Consider the following 22267-nt stretch of genomic DNA (forward strand, 5'->3'; position numbering starts at 1 on the left):
CGCACCCTGAAAGGTTATCAGGATGAGAACCTAATAGCATTGGAATCTAATAAGGTATATTGAGATCTAATAGGTTTATTTTCATATGGTTTACTAACACAGTGTTCTTGCTTTGTAAAGGTGAGCTGTTCAGGGCATTCTTAGTAGCTGATAAGAAGTCAGCTAGTGATGATGAAGGAGAGTGATAAATGCTAGCAAGAATTTGATTATTTGGATTAAATGTGACGTAAGCTTGCTCTATTTGTACCCAAACCGATTCCCAAAATGGAATCTTAATGGAAAGATGTAGTCTGCGAGTGTAATTGATGTGAAGGAGAAATAAAAATATCTGAGACTCCTTGAGCATCAGATATACGCGGACACCACGCCGATTTGTCTAACGGAAAACCTAACAGATTAGCATCACTCACAGAAAGCCAGGTCTCAGATACAGATATCAATTAAAAAGCATGCTTCAATAAACCAATGATATCAATAACTCTATAAATATTCATTCGTAGGCTGCGGGCGTTGAAATGAAATACAGAACGATGTTCGTCTAAAAGCGATGAATTGAACTTGACAGCAAGAAACCACATGAAGTGTCAGATGCGCAGAAAATGAAAAAAAAGAACACAAAATTTTGCAAGCACAAAGACTCCTCGTACTTGCTAATAATATTGTGCAAGTAAAAATGAATTGGCATGTATGTGCAACATGCAAAAATTAATTATGCAGAATCCGATTTTTCTGACTCAGTCAACTACAGCATGAGTTTCCGCCCTCTTGACTGCCTAATAAACTTCACGTATTACGCTACTTTTAGACTGGTGGCAATTTGTCCTTCTCTTCTGCGCCTGCTTGGTATGGCTGACCGACTCCTTGCGTTCTACTTTGAAAACAGGACAGAACGCTAGCGACAGCGATGAGCAGGCGACAGCGGGCTCTGGGCAAAACAGCACGAGACCGGGCCCACATCCTGGCAGTGGACAGCACAAAGGCGGGCATGATAAGCATGGTGGCGGCCATAATAAGCATGGTGGCGACCATATACCTGGTGGCAAGAGTGTGCCTGGTGGCAGACCTATTCCAGGTAGATACCAATTTAAAACAATTTAGATACCAATTTGAGTGACCTCTAAGTGAACGCTGAATCAATAAGCTCAGTGATTCGGTGAATAAAATAACATCTGCCGTTGTTGATCTGCGACGTCCTCTACCCTCATCAGCTCCAAATGTTTTCTGTGTCAGCCTTTTCGGTAGTTATTCGGGTGCGTTACACAAGGCACTGCCCTACGAGCTGACAGGCATTTCACGTACATTTCACGCATCCCATCATAGTTGCTGCTTATTCCACGCATGGTAATCATTTCATGGCAGAACGTATGTGCTTTTCATAGGCATGAGGCGTGCTCCATGTCGTGCCTGCTCATCCGTGTTCCTGTGCACGACATCGGAAAAAGGTTTGGTATTGTGTACTATTTCTGAACTGAACACAAAGGTATAAAAGAGGCAATTTTCGACGTCGTCGAGAGGTCGTCGAGCAGAAGCATTGACACAGAAGTGAAAGTTACACTAATAAAGTGCCCCTCACCAGGCTTGGGCATTGGAAGCAGACAAGCGCTGTGCATATAGCAAGCAGCGATGCATATCATATTGACCGCAAATAAAGACGGGGACAGAAGGAGAGAACACATAAACAGCACGGGCGGTATTTCTTCGTTCGGGGACACCAAAGACGATGGAACACGGAAAGTGTTATGTGTTCTCTCCCTCTGTCCCCGTCTTCATTTGCGGTCAATTTAATATGCAGTCAACACCAACTAGGTCAAAGTGAAGTTCTTCTGAAGCAGTGATGATGGTGTCTGCCAGGTATATACTCGTATTACCGCAAAAGCAGCGCAAAATATTAAAAATAACACGCAGCCTTATTTACCCAGCAGCTACTTCACCAGCAAGACTGACGCGGCATGGTGCATACAACTCAGCCGCTCTCCGCTCTGCGTGCGAATAGTGAACAGCGGCAAGGGCAATAGAATGAGGGAGTTCGTGACACGCACAGGGGGTAGAACCGTCCCTGTAAATGCGCCTGGCCAAAATAGCAAAGACAGCAAGAATAGGTAGAAAGTTTGCCTGCGGCTGTGTTCATGTCATACAACGTAGGACCTCGGCTACTTTGACGGAGAAAACAGGAGTGTCGCTAACGGGCACTGGTTGATGAAGCGGATAGCTCTGTGCTGCTGAGAGTGGGAGCCTTGCGTGATTTCGACAAACCCGTTTCACAAGTTCATGTTACAGCCTTTGAATTTGCGACGGCGGAAGTGGGGCAGATAGACCGTTGACTCATTCGTGCAAGTTTTTTCGATCTCCACAGGTGCGGAGGTGGTATATGAAATCGCACACGTTACGTTCCCACAGAATCTATAAGAATACTCAAAATTAGACACGTCGCAGTGGAAGAAGGCAGTTAGCGAAGCTATTTCGTTGGAATTTGTAAGCGAACAGAGGTGAACTGCAAATAATACTAAAACAGACGCTGCCCCATGTGGTTTTGCTGCTCTCTCTACTTTTTCTGTGTGTCAGCTTGCGCTTCAAGATTTTTCTTGTGAATGTGAGTGGCACCTGCATGAGTTCAATGCATTAGCAGTCGGAGTGTGAAATTGAAAACATAAACTATGTGCGTGAAGTGAGGGAAGCAGATCCCATGGCAGAGGTGGGAGGGAATCGGAGAGGTTAGAAGAGTGTGTATCTGCATATGTGTGCCTATATAAGTAGTGCAGCTGATGGAGGTCTGCTGTGGACCAAAGTCAATTGCACTGCGCTCCACGAAGAAATAGAGCGTGCGTCGAATAAGCTCGTGAGCATCACGTTGCAATGCGGCGAACGCAGTTTCAATCATGGATTCCGGGTACGGCGTAAGTGTGACGCATTTCTCTCGCAATTAGCAATAAATTGCTGATTAATTTTTGAAATTTCGTTTAATAACATGGATTCCATTCCTCAAAAATGTGCGACGCAATGTTAACGCATTTCTCTCGCACTTAGTGCGACATCGCTGCCGAATCCTTGAAATTTCGTTTGATCACTGTAAGGCTAAACCAGTTTCACGTAAGTAGCATCGAATTAAAGCTATGCTGAATGATCCGGACAGGCCGCCATTGGAATCTGAACCTGGCAACGTTTAACGTTAGAACGCTATCTATTGAGGCGAGTCTAGCAGTGTTACTGGAGGAATTAGAGGGTAGTAAATGGGATTTAATAGGGCTCAGTGAGGTTACGAAGACAAAAGAAGCATATACAGTGCTAAAAAGCGGGCATGTACTGTGTTACCGGGGCTTAGCGGAGAGACGAGAACTAGGAGTCGGATTCCTGATTAATAAGGAAATAGCTGGTAACATACAGGAATTCTATAGCATTAACGAGAGGGTGGCAGGTGTTGTTGTGAAACTTAATAAGAGGTACAAATTGAAGGTGGTACAAGTGTATGTCCCTACATGCAGTCATAATGACCAGGAAGTCGAAAGCTTTTATGAAGACGTAGAATCGGCGATGGGTAAAGTCAAAACAAAATACACTATACTAATGGGCGACTTCAATGCCAGGGTAGGCAAGAAGCAGGCTGGAGACAAGTCAGTCGGGGAATATGGCATAGGCTCTAGGAATAGCAGAGGAGAATTATTAGTAGAGTTTGCAGAACAGAAGATTATGCGGACAATGAGTACCTTTTTCCGCAAGCGGGTTAGTCAAAAGTGGACATGGAGGAGCCCGAATGGTGAGACTAGAAATGAAATCGACTTCATACTCTGCGCGAACCCTGGAATCATAAAAGATGTCGACGCGCTCGGCAAGGTACGCTGCAGTGACCATATGACGGTAAGAACTCGAATTAGCCTAGAATTGAGGAGGGAACGGAAGAAACAGGGTACACAAGAAGCCAATCAATAAGTTAGCGGTAAGAGGGAAACTAGAGGAATTCCGGATCAAGCTACAGAAAAGGTATTCGGCTTTAACTCAGCAAGAGGACCTTAGTGTTGAAGCAATGAACGACAATCTCATGGGCATCATTAAGGAGTGCGCAGTAGAAGTCGGTGATAACGCCGTTAGACAGGAAACCAGTAAGCTATCGCAGGAGACGAAAGATCTGATCAAGAAACGCCAATATATGAAAGCCTCTAACCCTACAGCTAGAATAGAACTGGCAGAACTTTCTAAGTTAATCAACAAGCCTAAGACAGCGGACATCAGGAACTATAATATGGATAGAATTGAACAGGCTCTCAGGAACGGAGGAAGCTTAAAAACAGTGAAGATAAACTAGGAATCGGCAAGAATAAGATGTGTGCGTTAAGAGACAAGGCCGGCAATATCGTTACTAATATGGATGAGATAGTTCAAGTGGCTGAGGAGTTCTATAGAGATTTATACAGTACCAGTGGCACCCACGACGATAGTGTAAGAGAAAATAGCCTAGAGGAATTCGAAATCCCACAGGTAACGCCAGAAGAAGTAAAGAAAGCCTTAGGAGCTATGCAAAGGGGGAAGGCAGCTGGGGAGGATCAGGTAACAGCAGATTTGTTGAAGGATGGTGGTCAGATTGTTCTAGAGAAACTGGCCACCCTGTATAGGCAATGCCTCATAACCTCGAGCGTACCGGAATCTTGGAAGAACGCTAACATAATCCTAATCCATAAGAAAGGGGACGCCAAAGACTTCAAAAATTATAGACCGATCAGCTTACTGTCCGTTGCCTACAAAGTATTTACTAAGGTAATCGCAAATAGAATCAGGAACACCTTAGACTTCTGTCAACCAATGGACCAGGCAGGATTCTGTAAAGGCTACTATCAATCAAGTGATTGAGAAACGTGGAGAATATAACCAGCCCTTATATATAGCTTTCATTGATTACGAAAAAGCGTTTGATTCAGTCGAAACCTCTGCAGTCATGGAGGCATTACGGAATCAGGGTGTAGATGAGCGATATGTAAAAATACTGGAAGATATATATAGCGGCTCCACAGCCACCGTAGTCCTCCACAAAGAAAGCAACAAAATCCCTATAAAGAAAGGCGTCAGACAGGGAGACACGATATTTCCAATGCTATTCACAGCATGTTTACAGGAGGTATTCAGAGGCCTGGAGTGGGAAGAATTGGGGATAAAAGTTGATGGAGAATACCTTAGCAACTTGCGATTCGCTGATGATATTGCCTTGCTTAGTAACTCAGGCGACCAATTGCAATGCATGCTCACTGACCTGGAGAGGCAAAGCAGAAAGGTGGGTCTGAAAATTAATCTGCAGAAAACTAAAGTATTGTTTAACAGTCTTGGAAGAGAACAGCAGTTTACGATAGGTAGCGAAGCACTGGATGTGGTAAGCGAATACATCTACTTAGGGCAGGTAGTGACCACGGATCTGGATCATGAGACTGAAATAACCAGAAGAATAAGAATGGGTTGGGGTGCGTTTGGCAGGCATTCTCAAATCATGAACAGCAGGTTTCCACTATCCCTCAAAAGGAGAGTGTATAACAGCTGTGTGTTACCAGTACTCACATATGGGGCAGAAACCTGGAGGCTTACGAAAAGGGTTCTGCTGAGATTGAGGACGACGCAACGAGCTATGGAAAGAAGAATGATGGGTGTAACGTTAAGGGATAAGAATAGAGCAGATTGGGTGAGGCAACAAACGCGGGTAAACGACATCTTAGTTGAAATCAAGAAAAAGAAATGGGCATGGGCTGGACATGTAATGAGGAGGGAAGATAACCGATGGCCACTAAGGGTTACGGACTGGATTCCAAGGGAAGGGAAGCGTAGCAGGGGGCGGCAGAAAGTTAGGTGGGCGGGTGACATTAAGATGTTTGCAGGGACAATATGGACACAATTAGTACATGACCGGGGTAGTTGGAGAAGTATGGGAGAGGCCTTTGCCCTGCAGTGGGCGTAACTAGGCTGATGATGATGATGCTGATGATGATTATGATGAATGATCGTACGTTTTATGATGATCTCACATTATATTCATTATGTACACGGCAACACAAAACAAGGCAAAGAAGTAAATAGGGCGGGCGTTAACTTATGACCATGCTCGCAATTGTGATCATGGAAACCTATGCATGATAGCGTCTGTTTGACATCGATGCGATTACTACGACGGCATGGCAATGGCGAAATTGTTCCCGATTTATTGACGAATGCATGATTATGATGGGATGACGAACAAGAAATGACGATTGATCGACTAAAGTGGTATGACGACGACGAAATGGGGATATTGCGATGTAGGTACTAAAATAATGAGGATGGTGAAATGACAGCGAGACGACGACGCCGTGACGAAAATGGTATGAAAACTGTGTGGTGGCGATGGCTGATGACGACGGCACAAGAACCGGATGTCGAAGTTAGAATGACGACTACGTAATCACCGCGACGGCATCACTAGGATTCTATCACAACGAAGGCATGACGATGATACGGTTGCACGACGACAGCGCAATAACGATAATGGTGTGACAAATGCCTGAGGGCAATGGGATGACGACGAGCATATGATGACAACGGCGTAAAAATTGCTGTTGTATAATGCTACCTCAATGAATAAGAAAGCGTGACGACGACGGTATGATTGTCGGACTACAAAGGTGGTGCGACTACAATGGCGAAGATGCTGACGGTATGTCAGCGGATGCAATGAAAGCGGCTGTCTCGCCATGATGACATGAGAAAAGCTGTATAATCACGAAATAATGAGGCAGTATAATTGTAATCTCATGAAAAAATATTGACTTCAATGGAACTACGAAGACAGTATGGCGAAGACGGATTGACGACAAAGAGATTCTGTTACTGAAGTGATGACAATTATAAAATGACTGTGTGAAGATGATGGCAGCATGAGAATCATATGACAAACCTGGAATCAAGACGATGCAGCGACCAGGACTGCATCACGACCTTGAGGCCATACTTGGTCGGCCAAGCTATTAGACAGGTTCGTCGACTGTGTCTGGATAGATGGCGTGATGACAACTGCTGGATGACAGCAAGATCACGTAGCTGGAACGACTACGATTGTGTGCCCCCGGTGGAGCTACGATTGTGGTGTGACAAGGAATGCATGGCGACTGTATGACGAAGATGGCGTGACGACGAAGGTATGACGAGAGTCAAATGACAAAGCTGGAATCAAGACGATGCAGCGATCACGAATGCAAATGACCACAAGCCCAGAAATAGTGGCCCAGGCAATTTGACATCCTGGACTACTGGACAGGGGCTAGAAGTCCACAGGGGTAGCGATGGGGGCTTTTTGATCAATCATTAGGAACACTTTCGATGCAGCGCGAAACGTAACACCAGCGGGAGGGCGGGCGGGCGGGCCTAAATATCTTGGCTTGATCATTTCACATGACCTAAGATGGGAATCGCATATTAACAGTATCATACCATCTGCTTTAAAACTGCTGTTCTTCCTCAGAAGAAGACTTCGAGCTGCGCCACCGGAATTTAAACTGCTATCATACAACGCATTTATTCGCCCAGTTCTCGAATAGGGTAACACAATTTGGTTTCCTTATACACAACAGCTTATTAACCAACTAGAAGGAGTGCAGCAAAACGCAATTAGATTCATCTTTAACAAATACAAGAATAGCGATTCACCCACCCAACTGCTAAAACAAGCCTGTATTCCTACTCTGCGACACCGCGCCAAACTAGCAAGACTACAATTATTGTTCCAATTAGTACACAATAGCTTACGAATAAATACTTCGTTGTATATATCCCTAGCTGACACCAGACCTTCCCGCCATAAGCATTCATTAACACTTAAAGAATATGCATTTCGCACTTACTCTTTTAAGTGTTCGTTCTTTCCTCTTGCAATAAGAGAATAGAATAACCTGGACCCCTGCATAACCATAACACATCGTTGCCAAAATTTGTAACGCTTGTGGAACAGCTGTTGCACAATAATTAGATTATGTTGGCCGGAATTAACACCACCCACCTCATTGCATAAAATGAAATCTGTATGAGCATTGTATTTACCTATGCAATGTCACCCCTTCTTTCGAAATGAAATGTACCATTCTTGTTTTGTTTCCTACCATATGTGTATACCTGCTTCGTGTTAGTTGCAAATATCATTGTTGAAATCATGTAAACCTGTTGCTATCGCTATTTGCCAGTGCATATTATATGCGCAACCTGTAAAAATCCCACTAGGATTGACACTATCTGAAAGAAAATGCTATTCGCATTTATACATTATTGTACTTTGCCTTATCACTACACGACGACTGCAGATTGCCCACTGTGTCGCGGAGTCAGGAAATATGCCTTACACCAGATCGGCATTTCAGACCAATTTTAGTATCAAAACGAAATACCGTAGAAGTATTTGCCAACCTTTACAATTTACCAGAACCACCCTTTTACGTGCGAATTGCACGTGTTCTATTTTATGATGTCAAAAGTATGTATCCTTGGTCAAATAACTTTGCAATATGTTCTATTTATATAATATTTTCTGACAAGCTGAACTCTGCGAACCAGTTTTCGGCTATACGCTGTTTCGTAGAACTACAGTTAAGGAATTATAAAAACGCCATTGTCTTCATCCCGAAGGTTGCTTTCTATGTAAGCGAATTGAGATAACAGACACAAGCGTGAAATTAGAGGCAGCTCAGAGAATTGTGTGTACGAGTAGAAAGAAATTTGAATTATTTTACACAAGAAATGAATATCTTTTTAGAGAGAGGGGCTTCTTTCTCCGTGTATTTATTTGAAGTTAATCTTGTCTTGTTGCATAGTCTGCTCGGGTTTCAACTTTACTATTTATAGAGTGACCGCACTTATGCAGGCCGTCGCCCAACGCCGAAACGAACGCCACCAAAGCCACCCAGTGGGTCCAGACCAAGGCATGTACCCCGCACGCCGTCAAGGACCCCAAGCCCGAGTGAGCGCGAAGAATTGTTATTTTCAGCGGAGCTGTTGCCGATGTCAGGCCAACAAGATGTAACGCGCGTCGGATAAGTTGTTTCATTCACGTATATTCTGCTTCAGAACAGTTCACGCTTGGGCGGCTAGTTAGGACATTTTCACACTGACAGCTAACAGACAGTGCAGAGAAGAGCACAAACTTCTCCCACTTTCTTGTGCCGTTCTATGCGTTGTTTATGATTTTAGCTGCATACTGCTATTATCACGCTACAGTCTAGAGGTTTCGCACCCGGCTCCGGGGAAATTCATGGAACGGTTTATTTCAGAAGCATGTGCGACACAGGTGAGCCAACTGAATTAGCCTCAGATTTCTACAGTGCTCTTTTCAGTTTGACACATCATTTCAATTTACTACGCTAGAAATTGAGTGGCCCCTGTGCAGTTGTTGCAGAAGGATTTGCTAGCATTACCACTGTTCCACCGTGACATGGGCTTTTCTTTCACTGAGCAGCCTGTCCCTTTTTCTTTTTTCGAAATACTCCGAAGCACGTATTGAACAACAGAAAGCTGTATAGGGAGTTCTTCTTGTCACTCTACAATTTTCTCCTTGGCACTTTGAACCTAATTATAATATTTGAGAAGTTGAATAATAATTAAGAGAAATTATCTAATTAGGCGGAATGAAAAAGTAATTAGAGTATCTCCAGACGACGGCAAACAACATTACCTTTGTTTGGTCCAGATACGCGGCATTGGCATTTTCTAAACTGGCTAAAGTTAGATGAGTGAATGAATGAAACCACGTTTATTCCACATTAAACTGCGCCGAAGACGCTGCGGTGGAAAGAGGAGGGGTGGAACAAACCATAGAAGGCAACAAACAATGACGGCAAGCACTGCATATGGAAAATTACGTGTACTTTCTAATTATATTAGAGAAATGATATATTACTGGAAATAAAAGTGGATGAAAAAGCAAGTTGCGTCAGTTAGGGAACGATTTTCGCGTGTGATACTGTACCAATTGTGCTACTACCGCGCCGCTTTCCCACCCACTTTCATGGTTATTTCTTTTTACTACAAGAACTCACCTTGGGAGTCGTATATATATAAGTGGCCGTCAACACCACCTTAGCACATCCATAGCGGCGAACACATTCGCTGTTCGTCGCAAATCTGAGCTGGGGTGTCAGCACGTCGGCTTTCATACATGAGTCATCGAAGGTTTCAGAATAATCGGTAATGCCTGCGTGCCTTGCAGAAACTGCGTCATAATTCGCGTCACGCATACGTCAGATTACACAAGGTTTGATTACAACAAACGGATATACAACCATCGATAACACTCACGAGACGTCCGATACACGTAGGCTCGTCTTGAGCTGTGCGATAACGTTGAACCCTTGTTAGCAAGTAAAAAGAGGTCACCCGAGAAGGATAAAAAAGTGCACGTGTCAATATATCTTATTATTATTTTATATATTATCCTTAAGTGAATTAGTAAGTAGAAGTTATTACAAGTTATATATATGTATATATATACCTTGTAATAACTTCTACTTACTAATTCACTTAAGGAAATCATAAGTTACTCGAAATCAAAGCGGACGAAGAAATAACTGGCCGCCGGGGGCATATCAGCCCACCTCTTCGGATTACGCGTGCATTGCTCTAAACCATCGAGCTACCGCGGAGCTGTTTTCTCATACACTTTCTGGGGTACTTCTGGGGTACACTCACCCTAGCATACGCTAAAGAGGATGAAGGCTAAAGCCTGCTCACGGGACATTCATTACATTGTTTGGAATTTTCATTCAAATGCGTTGTTACTTCCTATTACTTGTTTTCCCCCGCCAGAGGCCGTGGGTTCAAGGGTCCTAAATAAGTCTACCTCAAATACTGCTCCATAACAAACTTCGGCCTAATTAACTCCAATGCGCGTGGGTTTCACTCCTACCAAATGCCAAGGTTCAAGTGCCTTAATTTACTGTATCCTAATTAGGTATGCATTATTTCACTTCGTTTGATTAACACCAAAGGTAGTGGGTTTGACTCTCCACCTTCATGATGTCAATTGGAATCTAACTTGGAGATATGGCTGCTTCGCCCATATTTCGATGTTGGGTCGTCAGTTCGAGCCCCTTAATCAACTTCGCCTAAATTTAACTGCAAAGGTCGTGGGTTTGGCTCCCACCAAAGATTGAGTGTGTGACTCCCACTTACGGTCGTATGCTCGACTCTCTACCTTCACGATGTCTATTGAAATCCAACTTGGAGATATCGTCGGTTCGGCCATTTCTCCAGGCGGGTCCGACTCTCACCAAAGGTCATGGCCTCGAGGGCTTTAATTAACTGTATCCTAGTTATGTTTGCCTTAATCCCCTTCGCCCTAATTAACGCCAAAGATAGTGGGTTCGACTCCGGCCCTTCACTATGTCAATTGGAATCCAACTTGGAGACATGGCCGTTTCGCGCTTATCTCCGAGTGGTTTCGAATCCCACCAAGGCTCGAGGGTTTCTCAATACCGCTTTTCAATGTGACTACGCGGTTTAAATCATGGATCTCAGACCTCAATGTGGTGCCGCGTTTTCAGACCGCATTTCTCTCGCACTCACTGCTCTACCACTAACGATCATATTTTTAAAATTAAATTGTACAATAAATTTGAAAGCAAAAATATTTTCATCCGCATAGTTCCGAGTTTGAACCTACACTGAATGCGACCACATTAAGAAAAGGGAAGGCTTCAGTTATATTTTTTCTGAGCAGAATAACGCAAAAGAAGACAAGCTAGTACAGCAAAGGGATGCTAACTCAGCCCTGCCCACAATTGTTGTCAGCTACGCGCGGGCATGAGGAGCGTACGAAACACAAAAGTGGTAGCGGACAACAAGATCGGTAGCCACCAATGATCACTCGTCATACGTTACCCGTAAATGAAACTGATGTGACCACTTTAACCTACCCTTCGTAGAGCCATTGCAAGAAACACTGAGCATGGCTGTTTATTCTGCTTTTAGAAACATCATCATGTTGTGCCTTATTACTTTACGACGACATCAAATGATTAGGTGTGTCGCATGGTCGGGAAATGTTTTTGACACCAGATCGGCATTTGACACCAATTTCAGTATGGAAATAAAATATCTTACAAGTGTTTCCAAACATTTAAGCTTGTTCAGTGCCGTCGTATTCCTTGTATGGTGCACGAGTTACCGTTTCAACACCGTCAAAAACATTTATTCCTTTTCAAAAGACCCATTGTGATGTGCAGAGTTGAGACGATATTGTTTGACAAGCTGAAGTTTCAGGACTGATTTTCGGGCAGATGTCGATTAACAGAAATAAGTTGAAGCCACTATCAAGAGCGATTCTTGTTCTTCGCGAAGGCTGTCTTTTATGTAACCAAACTGAGATAAGAAATTTAACGGATCTGTCAAGTTTACCACTACAGTGAATTAGGTAACCGTTCAAAGAAATCAGAGAAGGAGTGGCAAAGGATTCGAAGTGCACTACACAGCGAATAACAATCAGATAGTCGAAGACACTTCTTACTCCGCGTATTTAATTGATGTAAGGGAATGTTGGCTTGTTTGTATAGTCAGCACTGGTTTGAACATAGTCATCTAAAGTGCGACCACCCTTCTGCAGCGCCTCGCCCTACGCCGAAACGAATGCCACCAAAGCCACCCAGTGGTTCCAGGCCAAAGCGTGCGCACCACACACCGCGAAGGACCCCAAGAGCAAGTGAGCGCCAAAAATTGTTATTTTTCAGCGGACACAGTGCCGATGTCAGGCTAACAGAATGTCACGCGCATTGGATCAGTTGTGTCACAGGCATATATTTCGCTTTAGCAGAGTTCACTGTTGGGCTAGTTGCGACATAATTCGGACATAAGAACAGAGCATGCAACTGGACAAGTATATTTCACTTACTTCTCTCATACATTACGCTGGTTATCATTTTATTACATCCTGCGCATATCACGCAACAAACCAGGTCTCTCTGGCCCGCTCAGGCGATATTCACTAAGCAGTTTCTTTGAGAATCGTGCACTGTATACCTTAGCCTCTTGCCTCTGAATAAATGTGAAAATGGGCCAGCAGAATAGCCTGAAATAAATATGTTAACATCAGTTGTTTGTAGTGTTATTGGCAGTTTTATGCAGCAGTACAGCTACACTGTCAAAAGAATTGCCCTGGTTTTAAGGAAAATCTGCTGGTTTTTTCTCACCGAACACTTTTCAGTAAATGAAGAACGGTCATACTCGTATTTTACATGTGTGATTGACTACAGAAGAACTTTCTAGCATTTCCGCTCTTTTACCGTGGCATGGCATTGCTTTCAGCCTGTCATAACGTTTTATAATAATCTGTGTAGATACACCATCTGGCATTTTATTATTATGTCATCATAAGGAGTGTCAAAGTAGCAAAAATGGTATGCTTATGAAACGTAGCAAGCCGGACACTTGCTAGCTGTAGACAGGGAATGAGAGAGAATGGAATAGCGTGTATGTGTGTATCTATGGACGTATATATACGTGCTCTGCAATACGGCATCGCATTAGCGTAGTCACGTGGCCTCATTACATATTTGGCGAGGTTTCCTTAAACACCAGAAAAAATTGCCACGCACCGTGTACTTTGGCATATAAACTTTGATCGATCACTTTCGAATGCTCTCTACAGGGTAACTAAACGTACTTGGCCTTAAAGTAAATATTGAAAACTGCATAACTAATCCTAGGTAATTAATTAACCGCAATATAAAGAATACTGTAGCGAGCGCCACGTGACGGTAACCCATATGTAGTTAGTCTCATTCAGTTACGCTTAACCACTTTCTTTTATACCTTCGTTCAAGTGACGTGAAACGCCCCGTATACCGCAGCTGACGCCAATCATTTTTTTTTACCACGGTCAGTAGCGCTCCGATGCGCAAAGATGCAGGGCTTGTGTGGAGTGAGCTTCTAATCAGCACTTTACAGTGTGGTGAACGTGGTTCATGCCATTGATGCGGGACCTCAAAGAGGTGCAGCGTAAAGCTACTGCTTTTTTATCGTTTTTACCCCTCAGTCCCTAAGGAATATTTGTTATTTGTTTGTGAAATTATTTTCAAGATGAAAGTATTGTATGCTTGTATATTCAAGTTGGAATCTATATTGACTATGCCCACACTAACAAATATTGAGTCGTCTGGTACATTCATTATAAACACGTCAGTACGGGATGGTGACACGGAAGTAAACAGGATGGCTGCCAACTTACGACCACGCGTACAACTGTATTCAGGCTCACGCAACACAGCTGAAACTTACGATGCGCATACGAATGCCAGGAGCGAAAAAAAATCACAAACAGCGAAAGGGAACAACGCAATCGATAGCCACCCATAAACACGCGTCATACGTCACACCGCCAACGCAGCCGATGTGACTTCTCTAATCTACTCTTTGTAGAGTCCTCGAAATAACCTCTGAGCATTCCTGTCTTCTCTTGTTTTAGAAAATGTCAGCATTGAGGAGCCTTAATGCGCCTCCTCGCTCTGCTCGCGTGCTGTGCCTAGCTCGATCTCCGGGAACTGTCGCCAAAGTGGGCACATGGCGGACGTGGCTAGGGCGCCGGGGCAAATTTCCCGCGAAAACTGTACTTCTCCCTCCCATGGTCAGGCCACCACGCCAGTGTACGCCACTGTGACGAACCCTGATTGTACTCCCGAGTTCCGGCGCTCAGGTGCCCACAACACCCGAGCTCTCTTCCGTTTAGCACTTTATCGCCTGACGCACCTTGAGGTACAGCGCCGGAAATTTTCGCTTTTTCGGGGAATTTTCAACCATATCAATGCAACAAAATCATAACGGGAATCTTTCTCATATTCTCAGGGAATCTTAGATTCAGGGAGTAAATACTAAAATTTTGCGACTAAAGAGGATAAGGTAATTTAATAAAAATCGAAAAGTTTCGGGGCCTCATTAATAGTCAATGCTAAAGCTTCGAATGCGCAGACGAGAGGTTCGTAACCGAACAAGTCGTTACACCAGAAATTGGGCTGTCGTTAAACCATCCGACCAATATGTAGAATTAGTCATGTAGTGTTTCATCGTGAGTTTTTTATCCAGTATTCGTCGTTCGCAAAACACTTTTCAGCGATTATATATGTGGGAGCATGCACGTGTTGCACATTGCTGAAGATGTGGAATTATTATGTCTAGAAATCTGAAGTACGGAACCTCCCCGCCTCCCCCCCCCATGGGTGCGTCTGCGACAACAGGAGTTTGGTGTAATGTTACACCACGTACCAGAGCACATTAGGGTCGAACGCTCCCTCGTGGGCCACAAGCTGCTGAGCCGTGTCTAGGGAAAAGGGGATCCTGGGGATTGAGCCGATGCAGCGTATTTGTACCTGTAAGACCCAGACCAGTAAGTCTGGGTCAGGTGTGCTGTCCCTGGCGGAGGCAGCACACCTGACCCAGACTGACCCGCCTGGGGGAAATCGGCAGTCGCCTTTTTCGGTCCTCGTCTCAAATCTTCGTCTGTCGCTCTCGCCTTTTCAACTTTCCTGTCTTCTTTTCACTACTACTTACTTCAGTATATCCGGGCTGAGAGGGTTAACCGTGTGCTATATATTTAGTCTTGGGTATATACATTAGGTTATACTGGCGGTGAATAGCTAGCGTCTGCAGGTTTATTGAATCCTGCAGCGTCCCCTTGTTGGGCTCCGTGGTGGGTGGCTACCACCGCCGCCGAATTGTGGAACGTTGTCATGGCACAAGCGTTCCCCCGACTTAAGCTATGACTCTGAAAAAGGTCGCACCCAAGTAACTTTCCACTTCTTTCTTAAACCAAACGAAAACAAATTTACAAAATGCCATGTTCGTCACAGTGAAGGCCACACAACCGTACGAGATCTCCGTCTCCAGCTGCGGCACTGCCAGACCACAGTGCCGCAGGGTCCAAATTTGAACCGAACTCCATGGCCCTAGATGTATGACTCGGCGCATGGCTAGCAATCACCCGGCGGCTCGGACAAGGCGATGGGGTTGACCTGAAAACCCCGACGTTATTGACGCCAGAAGATCCGCGCTCCTTGGAGCGCGCCAAGAACGACGAACGTCTTGTAACTGCGCTGAGAAAGGGACAGGTAACCTGAAGGGTTAAAACAACTTTAATTGGGGTTTTACGTGCCAAAACCACTTTCTGACGATGAGGCGCGCCGTAGTGGAGGACTCCGAAAATTTCAACCACCTGGGGTTCTTTAACGTGCACCTAAATCTCAGTACACGGATGTTTTCGCATTTCGCGCCCATCGAAATGCGGCCGCCGTGGCCGGGATTTGATCCTGCGACCTCGTGCTCAGCAGCCCAACACCATAGCCACTGAGCAGCCACGGCGGGTAACCTGAACGGTTACCTGGCCTTGACGAGAGCAATAAAATTTTCAATACATGTAAATTGTAAGATCACATGCATAAGTAAATATATGCAATACCATTAAAATGACTTTGATCATTCATTGGAACTGCAGAGGTGTAATTCACAATCTAGGTGACATCGAAAACATCATAAATAAGTTTTCTCCAGTTGCATTCTGCCTTCAGAAATGAACTTATGTCCCGAATATACATATATTCGTAAAGATTTTACTGTCATACGAAAGGACCACGAACATGCCAACCGTCTATCACAAGGTGTCGCTATTGTTCTCCATGGCTGCAATCCCACACGGGACGGTCTATTAAATACTCTGTGCGAGGCTGTAGCTGTCACTTTATGTTGCTGTCATTTTATGTTTTAAGACTGTCACCATCTGTTCATTTTGATTTCCTCGCCATACCCATTTCCCTAATCGAGACCTGGAAAAGATAACTGACCATTTGCCGGAGCCTTTTATTTTAGTGGCAGACTTTAATGCTCAATCTACTCTTTCGGACAGCGATAAAACTGACCAAGGAGCGCAGCTTGTTCAAGATGTTCTTTTATCTAGTAGCACACTCTAAAAACGAGGAAGGGTATCACAGGAGTGAAATGGCCAATTTACTCTTCAAAGCGTTGTTTTATTCTCGCAAAACGTCGAGTGGAGTGAAATGCATTGTTAACTCCGTCACCAAGGAGAGAGTTAAATGTGCTTTTCACTCTCCCCCTCAGAGAGAGATTGAGAGAGTAGAATGCCCGTTATACTCGTGCCGCAATAGAGAACAAAACGTAGCTTAATCTTCTGCTTGAACTGTAGGTGGCTGGCCCGGAACATGGCAATGTATCATTCATGCACACTGAGCAACGAACACATTGTTTTGCTTCTAAGAGAACAGGCCGCCACAGTTAAAAGGAACGCGTAGCGAGCGCCCTACTTTTGCGCTCGGAGTTGCTTCACCGCGCGGGCGCGCTCAAGGTCGCGGAACAGCACAGCACCGGTAAAAGGTGATCCGTCCAGCGAGCAGCAACGAAGGCCATCCAAGGGAGATCGTGTGTCAGCCATCTCGCGTCGCCGCGAGAACATGACAGTCGTTCGTCATTCCTTGGATATAACAAATCCTCCATGGTAAGTGAATTCTTACTTAGGTGCAAATTCTCCGTATATGACATGCTATCGCCAGGAAGTCGTGCTAACATGCTTAGCCCATAAAAAGCTCTTCTTTGTGTCTGACTCTACCAGACTGGTGGCCGCACATACACAAAGAAGGTTTGTGTTGGCCGAAAAACCACTCATTGACGGCCGGCTTTATGTGGCAACCGGCCACACTGGTCGAAAATCGGGCAGGTGGCAACCATAACATGCAAGCTTGCTTCAGAAGATATGTTGGGAGATCTTGTAGTATGCAGAAGATGAGGTACTTATGCATTATTGGCAAAGCATTTTCATAACAGCCACAGGTATCTGAAAATGTGCCTGGGTGGGGTAGTACACCGAACATCAAAGTAAACTATGACAATTTATTCAAAGCACAGGCACAATGAACCAAGAGTGCATCATTGGATGCCATTCAATACAAACATCATGCCAGTTTTAGGGTTTGTAGAAGCTGATGCGGCTGATTTTTATGGAGAGATACAATCTGGCTAATTTTACATAGTAAACAGGAACTGAAGTGTCACAGTGATGTCACAGTGAGTGATTACCAAAAAGTGTTGATGCACTCTTTGGTAATGCCTTGTGCGAATGGTTTTCCTTCCATTTCTGGATGATGATGTGCAAGCTATTTTGGCAAGTGCAACAGACACAGCAACAAAACAAGGAAGGTCAGCACTTGACGATAACAATACTACTCCTTGCCTTAGAAGGCGAGTGTAGCAGTGATGTTGCGCTTGGCATTGCAAATTGGCACAGTCAGTATTCCTTAGTTTAGGTTTTGCATGTGAAATTAGCCAAACGTCATCACACCATAGAAAAATACCAACATCATTTTCTTGATAATCTTAAGATGAATATAGATTTGCTGCCTATATGATTGGCTCCTATAATTAAAGAATGTTCACTTGAGTCTGTTTTGGATAGAAAGATGTCCGTGTGGCTACTTACTGTTCTAGTTGCAACGCCAACTTATTCTGCCGTGCCTCCAGCCATTGCTGAAGTAGTTTTGCAAAGGCTAGTATATATCTCCAATCACATTGGAATACATTTCTTGAAACACCCTTTACCTATATTGCACTAAAATGCATGGCTTACCAGGACATACGGAACATGACAATGAAGTTCTTATGGCTGTTTTCTCAAACAAATGTACAGTAAATAAAATTGTGGCTCAGACTATAATAAAATGACAAGTTTCATGTGTGTAGAGTATGCTCCATGTTCATTTGATATCGATTTCAGGAAGGCTTTTCTGACAAACATGCTGCAGCAGTTCCCTGGTCCAAGTGTTTTCTGGTGATTGTCTACAAAAGCACTCTCTTGTGGGAGACCATATGGGATTATTGAGCTCCAGGATTCATCCTTGGCAAAGGCTCTTCTGTTGTGCCTCATGGTGTATTATATAAAAGATCTGACATATCCCTCTGCATTTGGACAAACTCTGGGACTACTTCAGAGTGTCGTGCTCAAGGAAGCAAAATTTCCTCACTGCTTGGCAAACAGCAAGCTCCTGACAATTTTGCAAATGCTATGATGGTGATGAATGAAACATTTGTGACATTCTCAGTCATTTTTTATGGTGTTGAAACATTGAACAATGTACATAAGCATTTTTATTAAAATTTGAGGTGTATCCTTCATTTAGTTAAAGACAGCTTCCTACAAAGGTGTGTAAAATTCCGATTTAAATGCAACTTTTTAGAAAAGAACTGAAGAATTAGATGTAGTGCAGATGGCATAGGACAAAAGTGTGATGAAAATTACACAGACACTGCTGCTGCATCACTGATGACAGCGAGCAGCGACCTTTAGGGCAAGAGAGTCAACTGAAAGCAACATTATGACATAATGTCATGTTCCCATGGGACCACTTTGTATGATATTTTGCATGATAGAGCCCAACCTCCATAAACGAGACCGCAACTTGTCCGTAAAAAGCTTTCATAAAAAGTTATTCATAACACTATTACCAGCAGTGTGTTTTTTGTGTGGGTTTGAAGTTCCCGGATATTCATTAATGCAAAAGTGAGAAAAAACTAACACGTGTCGTACATACACGTTTTTACCAAGTACGAGGGGGACAGAACTTTTCTAGTCATACATCTTCATCACACTATCAAGTTTCTAAATGTCCTTTGTATATATTATTACCAGTTACTTATATCTGAGTGCATTGTATCCATGTAGCAGGTGTAAAATCAGGTAACTTTGATCGGATGCCTTATGTGCAAGAGAGCCCTATATTCAAGAAAGTTGAATTAAAATAGGTACATTAGACGCAGTCTCATATCACTTTATTGCATGTGGTTTAAGCATTGCTCAATACTTTTATGGATGGCACTTTCAACTCGCACAACACTGCGCTTTGCCGCAGTCACCTGTGTCTTCAAAGCGGTGTTTACCAGTTGTGTTGATCGGTTTGTGTATGCATAGAGCAAGCTTGTCATTATTTCTTCTCGCATTCTAGTGCTTGCACTAAGCTTATATAAGGCAGTTACAAAATGTGCGTCACTATAATGAACTGTTCTGTTGAGCTTACTCTTGCAAATATTAGTGCTCAGATGGCCGCACTTCTATATTGGTAAACCGCTATCTTTGTGTATGTTCGTGTGTTTGTATAAAGCTTATGTAAGCCAGTTACAAAATGTATTCAACTAAGCACTGTGATATTCATTAAAGAACTGCTTGGTTGGTTTTACACATGTGAATTAGTACTGAAGCAGTGGTATTTCCATGTAGGCCCAGTGCAAGCTTTCTGTGCGCTCACATGCTTTTATTAAGCTTTTAGAAGACAGTTGCAATATATATGCCACTAATCCTTGTGATATTTGTTGAATTCCTGTGATGGTTCTACACCTGTGAAAAATAGTGGTCAGGACACAGTACTTGTGATGTATAGTTGAATATATACAGTGCCAAGACATGAGCTGTATACGCACCAAAACAAATGAATGTCATTATATTGTTGTGATGATTATTACTGTTTGTATTTTGTTAAACTGTAATAAAATTGATTCTTGTATCAATTGAGGTATGGCAATTTGTCATGCAACTAAACTGAGGACCTGAACTTGAGCATGCAAATAAGCAGCTAATTTAAGATTATACTGCTCATATTCTCCTAAACCAGTTTGACACATGTTGTATACAATGCTGGGCAAATGACAGAGCTGACTTGGATATACAGAAAGAGTTCTGCATTGGCTGAAGAACTGCCCCACACTGGAGTTGGTAATGTTGCGTGTATTGAAGTAGAACAGAAAGTGCACTTCTATTAAAAATGCGACAGTCAGCGCAGAAACAAAGGCAGACGAGCAGATATGGCACACATTTCAGGACCGTCCATGACTACTACTGCATTTCTAGTCTTCCTGTGCTCTGCGTATAAGTCCCTGTTCAGCCAAGGTTTTTACTCCATGACAGTTGTTCTACTGGGCCCATAGCAATATTGAAGAAAAAGATTCAACGGTTTTCAAGGACTTTTCAGGCCCCGACATAGTAACATCAAGGACCTCGTGCGATGTGTTTAGTAGCTTGAACAGGCAATAACTTGTTCAACAACATCGTTAGCTTTAATGCAAACAAACAAACAAAAAACTAATCGCATTTCACTGATTTCAAACATTTCAAAGAGTGCTAATTTGCCTTTCACCGCCCATCACTAAACGCACACAAAAGGAGGAATTTCAAGAAAGCGCTCCAAGTTTTTCTGCAATAGCACAATTACCTGCTTGGACCTTCATCATATGTAGTTTAATGCAAAGCATATTACGAGAGCTCAACCCAGCTCCTCAGGCGCAGTGGTGTCGCCTTCAATACCACGTGACACCGTGACGTCACGACAGAGGAGAAACGGGGCTCCAACTAGCGCCGTCGCTCGCGGCGTCGCGGCGGTATATAAGCAGCTGCGCTTGCCTCTGCTCACGAGGTGAGATGCCTCCTGGAGACAGAGCTGCTCGTTGGAATGAGAAGCGAAGATTGCGGCGTGCTAGAGAGACTGATTTTCTAGGTGGCTTTGGCTCAACTCTTGCAAGATGGCCTGGGTGGGATTCGAACCAGGGTCTCCGGAGTGTGAGACGGAGACGCTACCATTGAACCACAAGTACGATGCTTCAAAGCGGTGCAAAAGCGCCTCTAGTGAATGCAGTGTTGCCTTAGAAACGAGCTGTTTCTAAGGCTCAGGCGTGCGTCGCTTGCTCAGGCGCACATTTCGTTGCCGCGCCGAACGCTGCGTCGCTCGACGCTCACCGCGTCCAATGCGGGGCGCGTAGTCGCTGCGCCGTAGCCCATTGTCTTACACCCCTTGGCGGGTCGACGGGAACGCTGCCGCCTTCCACTCTTGAAGGCGAAGCAGAGTAACGCATGAGTTGTTTCTTCGTCTAGCCGAACCAAATATAGCCAAGCAACAGCAGTTCGCCAGGCTAAACAGTGGTTCAACAACTAAAATGAAGGCTACTATGCTTCGCATCCTGGGCTTAACCATAGCTAAGCAACAGCCATTTTTTTAATACTGTTTGGTTTGACAGTGTATCTGATGTCATCTGTTTCCTCAGCTTTTCACCATCATATGAGCAATAGTCATTTCTAATTTCTTTTTTTTTTGTGTCTGTAGCTCTCGATTTACTCTTCACGGCTTCTCTTCGGATGCCTCAACTGTTGAGCTTCCTGCTTCTGCTCCTCCAAGTACAATTGTCGCCGGTTTCATGTGACTAAAACTGGTATCTGCAGCTCCTTCGTAATTTCAACTTTAAGGATGTCGCT

General features: G+C 43.9%; 1 protein-coding gene and 1 long non-coding RNA gene across 16 annotated transcripts in view; one reads left to right on the forward strand and one right to left on the reverse strand.

The window, feature by feature from the left end:
• The window catches only part of LOC135903087 (uncharacterized), an 80334-nt gene that overhangs the window by 29085 nt on the left and 28982 nt on the right, over positions 1-22267 (reverse strand). The gene's annotated exons all lie outside the window — the stretch shown is intronic.
• LOC135903086 (uncharacterized) overlaps positions 1-22267 on the forward strand; it is a 164141-nt gene that overhangs the window by 26700 nt on the left and 115174 nt on the right. For all 15 annotated transcript variants that reach the window (XM_065433455.1, XM_065433463.1, XM_065433460.1 and 12 more), the window contains 3 exons: positions 884-1072; positions 8855-8950; positions 12587-12682. In XM_065433455.1, the coding sequence (XP_065289527.1) occupies positions 884-1072; positions 8855-8950; positions 12587-12682 (381 nt within the window). The remainder of the gene's footprint in view (positions 1-883; positions 1073-8854; positions 8951-12586; positions 12683-22267) is intronic.

This window comes from Dermacentor albipictus, chromosome 1, assembly GCF_038994185.2.
Source record: "Dermacentor albipictus isolate Rhodes 1998 colony chromosome 1, USDA_Dalb.pri_finalv2, whole genome shotgun sequence".
Lineage (NCBI taxonomy): Eukaryota > Metazoa > Arthropoda > Arachnida > Ixodida > Ixodidae > Dermacentor > Dermacentor albipictus.